The sequence below is a fragment of the Betta splendens genome, chromosome 7, assembly GCF_900634795.4.
Source record: "Betta splendens chromosome 7, fBetSpl5.4, whole genome shotgun sequence".
Classification (NCBI taxonomy): domain Eukaryota; kingdom Metazoa; phylum Chordata; class Actinopteri; order Anabantiformes; family Osphronemidae; genus Betta; species Betta splendens.
The window spans coordinates 13,566,790-13,576,653 of NC_040887.2; the positions used below are offsets into that span (position 1 = coordinate 13,566,790).

Below are 9,864 nucleotides of genomic sequence, written 5' to 3' on the forward strand. Positions count from 1 at the left end.
GCCTCCACCAGGCACCATGCAGGAAAGTAGTCCCGGTCGGAAGGGTACAGCGCCACCTACAGTTGTTTGCCATCTGAGTGCTAAGGCACTGTGTACATCCGACCCTCTGCAGGGGAAGCGGTTGAGGAGAGGGGGGCCGCCAGCTGTAGCTGCACTGAGCATGCGCGTACGCCGGAGAACAGCCACTCCAGCAGGACGCCCGCTATCGGGCAAATTCCGCAACTACGGTGCCTGGTTGTTTACCCCCATAGTCCAGGACGGAGCTGAAAGGCCCGCCGCAGGCTGCGAATGACTTCATATTTGTTTTTTATAATAAACAACAGCTTAATTGGCTAAATTGATTGGCAAGCCAATCAAGAGTTACAATGAGTCGCGATGGCCTCACAATGAGATTATTTATGCTAATCAAGTAGATGTCACTTCCGCCCCTTTTATTTGCGCCATTTTGGATAGGGCAGTTTCTAGACTGGATGTGTATTGTCTGTCAGAGAAGAGAATGGGCACAGTGCTATCGGCTGCTAGGCGATCGTAGACGGACTTTAGGTACATTTATCTGAAAGAGCTCCTACGCCGGTAGTCGTTCCAACATCAGGACATGCGTGCGCCCTCGTCGCTCTGGGGCACGGAGGGTTTAATTGTCTAATGAGGCTCGCAGGCTTTCCGTTCCCGTTGCCGACCAGAGGGAAGAGGATCGCTCCCTTATTGGCGAGGGACAGGCGGGATCGGAGGGTAGAGCGACGTCCGGGTGGCTGTATTTCCCCCCAGCGAAGCTAGCTGTCACCTGGAAGGAGAGCGCCGAGTTAACCAGCCCAAAGTGAAAGTGTGTGCGCGCCGTGTGTCATCCCGAGGTGACACATTTCACTCAGACGGGACTGGATGTGAAAGCAGGTAAAGTTGATGTTGGACGTGACGCCCCGGCGCGAGTTAGTTTGCCGTTAGCTACCTGCCGCGGTGGGACAACGTTACAGCCGAGGTAACTGTGCTGTCGGTGTAGCTAGCAGCTTCTGTGCGTCAGGTGGGCTTCGCGTAACGAGCGCCTCGTCGAAGAGGCTTCCCGGGTGAGTTGGTGCGTTTTGGAGCCGGTAAGTCGCAGTCTGTTGTGTGCTTTATGGGGGGGAGGAAGGGGGAAACGCGGCGTTACCCGCAGGGTTTTAGCTGCCCGTGTTGTTGGTGCGAGTTGGCTAGCTTAGACTAGCATGCTAACTCGGCGCCGTGTGTCCCAATTCTTTGTCGGTGGCAAAGCCATCGATCTGGATGCTGCCAGATGTGGAGTCTTGGACGTTACAGCGACCCCGCAGCAGCACACCAGGGCTAGAATGTGCCTATTAAACGTAGCTATTGAACAATATCACACGCCAATATGTAGTTGACAGACACAGTGGTGTGGAATCGAAATAACTGTTTGCTGAAATAGTCTGGAAGTTTTTCTTTGAATAGGAAAACGGGGGTCTGGCTCGGGTTTGCCCAGGTGACACCGGTATTGTGATGCACTCCCACCTCGTTTGATCCAGAAGAAGGGGGAGGAGGGTGTGACGATCATGGTCACTACCACAACACCCACCTCTGGCTCAGGGCAACACACACACACTTTGCAGGACTACTAACAAATGATTTAACCTCAGATCACTAAGGGTCCTGAACTTTTCTGCTGTGTTTGTGACTGGACGTCAGGAAAAGCTTCTCATCTCTCTCTCTCTCACACACACACACACACACACACACACACACACACACTAAACAGGAGCAGTCAGCAGTGGACGTGAATGTTTGGTTAAAGGTTTGTAAACCTTCTTGTTTCTTTTTTTCACACCACATATTTGGGAAAACCTATATTCTGCCAGTAGCCAAGCAGAGTATAGCAGTCTCCTTATGTGGCCTTTCCTTCTCTCCTTTCCTTCCCTCCTGCACAGCTTCTCCTTGGCTTTTTTTTTCCTCCCACCACCCTCCCCTTTGTGCCTATCTATCGCCCCCTCTTTCTCTCACCCTCTTCCATTTTCTGTCTCGCCCCTGTGTCTTCCCCTCACTTACTCCCCCCTCCCCTCCCTCCCTCCCCTCCCTCTCATCTGAGCCTGTCCGACCTCCTCGTCCCCTCCCCCCTCCACTTCCGTGGCTCACTCCCTGTCCTCTCTCCTTTCCTCTCATCTCTCCCCTCACTCTCCTTCTACCCTTGCTCGCACACTTGCTCCCCCTCCCAGCTTCTTCCCTCCTTTTCCTCCCCTCTCCCTCACCCCCACCCCATCCTCTATCACACCCACCCTCCCCCATTGCCTGATCTCCCTCCACAGCTCCTTCTGTCCCTCCCCTTTCCTCCCTCCAAACATCCCACCCTCCCTTACACCCTTTCCTCACCTCACCCCCCCCCCTGCCCCAGCCACTCCACTGCAGACATATTGTAGAGGGTGCTGCTGACTCAATAGGAGGCGCCATTCTGTGATGGTATTGCAAGGCAGAGAGAAAAAGGGGGCAGGCAGAGAATAGGGAAGCTTGGGAACCTTACATAATGGAGCTCCTCTCTAGCGCCATCTACAAGTAATAGGAGGAATTAGGAAAGGGAGAACGCGAGGGGAAGTGGGCAGGGGTGAGAGTCTTCCACTCACTCTGTCATTTGCACATTTCTAAATGTAAGTGTGGAGACAGGCGGACCAGCAGAAACATCCCCTTGGCTCGTTGCTCATCCAACAGTTGGTGGGACTGCACGCGCAATTCCCTCTCTTCCCAAACAGGAATTGTTTGGGACTCTGAGTTTTATGTGACTTTGCACCAATTTGATGTGTGATATTCCATTACCCACATGAAACAGTGATTTAGCAGTCAAAACTTGTCCTAGTATAAAGTGGCCAACAACTTGGATTGGTGGTTTGCAAACAGGATTGTTTTCATGGAAGAAATTTCAGCATTAAGAAATAACTTTTTTTTTTTAAATTGCTATAATAATAACAATAATGTGATATGGAGGCTAATTGTTGTCCTGACATCATTACCAAGCAGCAGCATGCTGCAGGGGCCTGTTTCATACTGTACATGCGCATTAAATGCAGTCAGTGAACCCTCTCCTTGTGTTTCAGTTTACTTGCATCTGTCTGAATCTGACCCAGCACCTGTTGTTCATGCGGTATGTGCCTTTTCTTTTCAGGTGGGCAGAATGTTCCAGCTCCCTGTCAATAACCTGGGCAGTCTGCGGAAAGCAAGGAAAAATGTCAAAAAGGTCCTGGGAGACATTGGATTGGAGTTCTGTAGAGATCACCTGGAGGCGAGTATTGGTTATATTGATCACCACACATTTACCTGTAGCCTTGTCATCATAGCTTTGCATTGATAGTGTAACGTATCTGATCTCTAGAGTTTATTTTGATTGTTTAGATGAGATACATAAAATTCTGGTGTACATAAAGTCATTTTAGTAGCTCCTCTGTTGGCTTACTACATGGAAATGAGGGTTCAGTAGCAAGACGCCTTCCACTTCTGCATATAAATGTAATGTATTATAAGAATATATGAGCAGGATTTATAATACATACTGTATTATGAGATTACCCTCATTGACACCATGTCCTCATTCTGTTATATCTTATTTAATGTAGGAGAGGGGTGTTCTGGCTTTAAAGCACAAACCCTAAACATAATCTAATTCAGCATCCAGTGTTTCATAGCCACATCCATGAATAATTACAAAGATTTTGGGGGTTAGGCAGGGTTTTAGTTTAAGCAAACATGTGACTGTAATAAGATAAAAGCTGAAACCTCTGTCTGGTGAGAAGTTTTAGAATATTGAAAAATAACTCTATGTTTGTTTGGTTTTACCAGAGTTTAGGATCACGCAAGCAAAAACTACGGTTCCATTCATGCATGTATCCCTTGCTTGCATAGATATTGGCTCTGATTGAATCTTTCATGTAATGTTTACATAGTTGATAATGCATCAAAAACCAAAACTATCAATCATAACGCCCTTGTTTTGCCTTTTAGGACTACAAAGACTTCACTCCACCAGAGGTGTATATAAAACACACGAGCTGGGAAGATGTGTGCATGTGGGAACCATCACATACCAAAGTCCAGGTAGGTCATACGTGTAGATATGCGCTCTTAATTAGCCATGGCAATATCTTTAAAGATGAAATATCTCTTATCTCTCCTCTTTTCCTACATCTGTGTCACCAGGACTATAGATCGAAACCTTTCTGCTGCTCTGGCTGCCTCTTTTCATCCAAGTACTTCTCTGCATACAAGAGCCACTTCCGCAATGTCCACAGCGAGGACTTTGAGAACAACATCCTGCTCAACTGCCCCTATTGCACTTACAATGGCAACAAAAAGACTCTGGAAACGCACATCAAACTTTTTCATATGCCTAACAACGCTGTGCGACAGGGCCCTGGTGGAATGGTTGCAGGTGCTGGTGGGCTCATGATAAAGGATGGCGTGTTGAAAAGGGCCGGGGACAGCGTAGAGCAGGCCGTGTACTACTGCAAGAAGTGCACATATAGGGACCCTTTGTACAATGTGGTGCGGAAACACATCTACCGGGAACACTTCCAGCAAGTAGCCCAACCCTATATTGTGAAACCAGGAGAGAAGACAAATGCTCGGAGTGCTGGCACAGCGGGAGCCCCAGGAAATACAGTGAACAATAATGCCAACAATGTTACCAGTAACCAGATTCATTGCAAGAAGTGTCTATTTGTTCCAAGGACCTATGAGGCGCTTGTTCAGCATGTCATTGAGGACCATGAACGAATTGGCTACCAAGTGACTGCCATGATTGGACACACCAGTGTGATAGTCCCCCGTCCTAAGCCCATCATCATGATCCCGCCAAAAACTCAAGGAGACAAGACCATCATTGGAATGGGTCCAAAGGGTGCAGTTATGGCCACTACTAGGTCTCCTCACTCACAGCAGCTGAGTCGAGTTGTCATGGCATCAAAGACAGGCTTTAACTCTCAAAGTCTTCTATCTGGAATGAAGCATGATGTCCTGGGATTAAAGGCCGGAACCACCCAGTCGTTCTCCATTGGCAGCCAGCAGGTGAGGGTTACTTTACCAGGCAATGCCCAGGTTTCTGTGCCCCAGCAGTCGCATGCAGCAAAGCAGCAAATATCTAGCGGTGGCCTGCGAAGTCCGGTTATGGTTGGTACATCTTCCTCACTTAAATCCAACCCTCTGGGGTCACGCGTTCAGGCAGCAGCTACTACGGTAGCATCTGTCACCGCCAAGAAAAGCGGTTCCTCGGTCCTCGGAACGTCCTTCACCCAGAAGTGGAAAATTTGCACCATCTGCAATGAGCTGTTCCCAGAAAACATGTACAGTACTCATTTTGAAAAAGAGCACAAAGCAGAGAAGGTGCCTGCTGTAGCCAACTATATCATGAAGATCCACAACTTCACCAGCAAGTGTCTCTACTGCAACCGCTATCTCCCCAGTGACACACTGTTAAATCACATGTTGATTCATGGGTTGTCCTGTCCACACTGTCGGGCAACATTCAATGACGTGGAGAAGATGGTGGCCCACATGCGCCTGTCTCACCCAGATGAGAGTGTTGGCCCACGCACAGACTCCCCCTTGACCTTTGATCTCACTCTTCAACAGGGCAATCCCAAGAATGTTCAGTTGATTGTCACCACCTATAACATGAGAGACGCTCCAGAGGAATCTGTGGCGTTTCATGCTCAAAACAACACCACCTCTGTTTCATCAGCCTTGTCTGCCTCCCTGCTCTCAGGCAAGAGGTTAATGCCTCAACACCCTCCCAAAACATCTTCAGGGGCTGCTGACAGTGCACCAATGAAAAGTATCCCACAGGCATCAGTGCCCTACAAAAGAGATGTGGGCAAGACGCTGTGTCCTCTTTGCTTTTCTATTTTGAAAGGCCCTATCTCAGACTCTCTGGCCCACCATTTGAGAGAGAGGCACCAGGTGATTCAGACTGTCCACCCTGTAGAGAAGAAACTAACCTACAAGTGTATTCACTGCTTGGGGGTTTATACAAGTAACATGACTGCTTCCACCATTACTCTGCACCTAGTCCACTGTCGAGGTGTAGGGAAATCCCAGAATGGGCAGGACAGCCGGGTAGCTCATACTTCTCGAGTCAGCCATTCCCAGAGCAGCACTCAGAAACGGACTAGTTTAGACAGCTCTGACAGTAGTGCACCAAAACGACGGAGACTGGGGCCACCTGGGGAACGGGTACACCCACGAGATATGAATGGCCCACCAACCTTTATTGAAAATCCAGATGAACCTGTAGTTCTGGCTCTTGACCCCAAAGGACACGAGAATGAGTCATACGAGTCCAGGAAAGCATTTTTAACGCAGTATTTTAATCACGCGCCGTATCCCACACAGCGGGAGGTGGAGAAGCTGGCGGCCAGTTTGTGGCTGTGGAAGTCAGACATCTCTACTCACTTTGTCAACACAAGAAGAAAATGTGCGCAGAAATGCGAAACCTACAACGCCAGCGTGTTGCTCGGGTTTAATATGCAGGAGCTCAGCAAAGTGAGTCATGAGCTATCATTAATCCAGGATGGTATCTACGAAGGGAGAGCCAGAAAGACACGGACGTCTAGGACACGTTTGGGGGTGTCCGAGAAGGCGCTCCAGAGACACAGGGAGCTGATGGCTACAAATGGTGGTGTGGTCCCACGGCCTGCAACTGTAGAAGGTACCAAAACAACAGCACCTGCTCCCAAACCCAACGGTGCCCGCAGAGACCAAACCAAGACAATCAAAAGCACCTTGCCACAGAAAATGCCTATAGACCTTTCTGAGCCTATTGCCATTGACTCTGACAGCGATGAGGAAGAGCAGCACAAGGAGCAAGGGGGAAAGGTGCATCACCATGGTAACGAGCAGCTTAACACAGCTAAGAAAATGGAGCTGAGGATAGGGGCCAAGACTGTTTCAGACCTAGATATATCTGATGACGAGGAGGATGAGGAGGAGGAGGAGGATGAAGATGATGATGATGACGACGAGGATGATGATGATGATGAGGACAATGGGGCGCATGTTGAAAATGGCTTCGGGCCCACAGAGACTTCAGCAAAACAAGCTGCTAATGACAGAAACACTTTACCCATCATTATCCCCAAGTTTGTACCATCATCTGTAAGAAGCAGGAGCGACGGAGCCCAGCTGGGCAAACAGCAGGTCTAACTGGTTAAAGGCTCGCACATCGTCAGAGGGACGCTGTAGATTTAATCACATCAACAAAGCTGCCTCATCTGAACTGAAGGACGCTGCCCTGTTGCACTGGGCATCTGTGAAAGAGGCAGTAAGAGGAGGACGACTGTCCTCGAGTGAGAACTCAACACAAGCCATTTAATGACACGTAAAGCAGGGCCCAACAAGCAGCTGATGTAAAGATTTGTAAATTTTTAAGGTCCTCGTCCCAAACATGGGAGTGTAGGCGCAAAGACAACAGCGATGCCACACCAAACAAATAGAGAGAGGTTTTTACCTTCTATATACTTTATTACATTGAGGTAACCACATTTTAGCCACTGAAGTTGTAACTGTGGCTTAAGAATTGATTTGTTGTGAGGTAAAGCTATTAGGCTGACCAGTACTCCATAATTTTTCATGTAGTTATACTGAGATACAGTAGTTAGTGTAAATTTGTACAGTTTTAGACATGTTTGGACAGATGTTGCCGTACATGTACTTAAATATTTGCTATTACCTGTGTGTAAGTTAGGCTCATATGTTCCGCATTGGTATGCTTAACAATAGGTGTCGCTTTAGTGGCTGGTATTTTCTTCTGTGTTTAAGTTTATTTTTTAAAGAAACTCCCATTTTTTGGTAAATAATATATCTATATCTATATATAAACAAAATAACAGAATCAATTTGTTTTTTTTTTTATTTGAATAATATTTTTTCCTGTTCCGAAAGAAGCGTGAAGACGACCTGTTCCCATTCATTGATCTAACGAAGCATTTCATCCACTTTATGCAGCCTCGTGCTCATTGGCCTTGACTGTGCTGTACTTGCTTTATATATTTTGTTCTCATGTTTTTCTGCCCCCTCAAAACTGGACCGTAATCACATTACTGACGACCACAGAAGTAACAGCAGGGTTTTTTTTCCAGAGTTGTGTTAAAATGTGTCAATTATTTGAATTGTGTATTTGTTTTGTTTTGATTTTTCACTTAAGCATTTATGAACAATAAAGTTCTGTAATTGTGCTTCTCACAGAACTAATGGTCGCAACACTTATTGTTTCATGCCAATATAAAGGGTGTGCACCTGGATGTGCCTTACACGGAGTGAAGACTTGTCACACAGGAGTCTTTAAGCCAAAAATAGTTCCCGGAACATCTAGCATTGCCTGGTAACTGAAAATCAATTGCCCAAGCCTTGAGATCAGAGCTATAGTTTATCTCTGGTGTAATGAAGAATCAGGGTTTAATATGCACAAGGATTGTTTTTGCTGCTAGATAAAGATTCATCAGGGCTTTTTTTTGTCCATAGAGTCTTGTGGAAATAGACTCAGATATGTTGCCGTGGCAACTTTGCAAGTGTCTAACGTAACCGTTGAAGTTAGGTGTGGTACCTAATTTTTTGTTCAGCTTCCAAAATCATGACTATTTGTGTTCTGGTTTCACAGCTAAGCACACATGTGGATCTGCAAGTTGCTAGTGACCAGACATGGAAGCATCTCTGTTAGAAATAGAACAGGACATCATTAACCCTTTGCTGAGGCAAACTCTCCCAGAGTCAGGTATCTATCAGAAATAAATCAAGTGAGCCAGACCAACCCAGGTAATGTAATCGAGATCAGTGCACATGGTCACGGAGTACATTTTTTGCCTCAATTAATTCCTTAGAAGCTCAGCATTGGGATGAAGAATCTAAAATGGAGGGAAATTACCCCAGTGCAAGAGGGGGAAAGGGAGAGAGGAAAGACTCTCCTTGGCTGGCTAGTCAGTGTTGCTATGCTGTTGTAAGGAGCCAGAGAGAACGAGGAAGGGAAGGATGGAGGGAGGGTGGGAAAGAGTGGTGGGGGAGACTAGGAGAGAAAGAGAGAGAGGCCTGGCAGTCTGTGGGGGAGGCGAAGGCCTCATCTGCAGTGCTGTGTGCAGAAGGAGTGCTTAACAGCCTTTCAAAGGGGGAAGGGGGGGAAGTGGGGGGGTGAGAGAAAGGACGGGAAGGGTGGGTGACGGGCTGGAGGGAGGGGAGGGAATAAAAGGAGTAGGAGATGGACGGGAGCGTGAGGAAGGAGAAGCAGAGTGGAGGGAGAGCACAAAGTAGCAAGGTAGAAAGGGGAGGAGGTGCTGAGGACAGGGGGGGGTGATGCAGCTGTGGAGGTGTAGAGACTGGCGCCCCCTGTAGACTGAGGAGGGAGACAGCGAGGCCCTCTGCGTCTGTGCTGTCAGACACAAAAGAAATAAAGGCTGCAGAGACACTTAACAGCAGGGAGGCTAATAGGGTGAAGTGGGCGCAGGTCGGTTGAGACACCACCCCCACCTGACCTGCAGCTTGCATCCACCTGAGTGGTGGTGATCGGGGTGAGAGAGAGGGGCGGGACAAGCTACAGAGAGAGACAGTTTAGAGGAAAGGTGATGGACAACACAGGGAACTAGTTATAACAGCTGCTTTGGAATCCGTGGTGGCGCCCCCTGCAGGTACGACTATTGCATGTTGCCTGAGGTCACCGTGATCAGGGTGCCACACCGACACAAAGGGAGAGCAGAGACTAAAGAAGGGTCCTGCAGACTGCGGGGGAGACATCGGCCTCCCCCTGCAGTGCGTGAGTGGGTGGCTGAAAGGGGGAGACACAGACACAGTGGGGGGGGGGCAAGAGCGGGGGGGATAGATGGAGATGATAGAAGACCTACCCTCACTCCACTGATAGCG

General features: G+C 48.1%; 1 protein-coding gene across 3 annotated transcripts; it reads left to right on the forward strand.

The window, feature by feature from the left end:
• Positions 1-415: 415 nt before the first annotated feature.
• adnpb (activity-dependent neuroprotector homeobox b) lies at positions 416-8,204 on the forward strand. 3 transcript variants are annotated; one of them, XM_029156809.3, is made up of 4 exons: positions 416-1,082; positions 3,134-3,250; positions 3,967-4,059; positions 4,162-8,204. In XM_029156809.3, exons 2-4 carry the CDS (start codon positions 3,143-3,145, stop codon positions 7,159-7,161), a joined length of 3,201 nt encoding a protein of 1,066 aa, XP_029012642.1. In that variant the 5' UTR covers positions 416-1,082; positions 3,134-3,142; the 3' UTR covers positions 7,162-8,204. The 3 variants fall into 3 exon arrangements, with proteins under 3 accessions (XP_029012642.1, XP_029012639.1, XP_029012641.1); XM_029156806.3 differs by having other exon boundaries at positions 417-888; XM_029156808.3 differs by lacking the exon at positions 416-1,082 and adding an exon at positions 1,103-1,777.
• Positions 8,205-9,864: the final 1,660 nt, after the last annotated feature.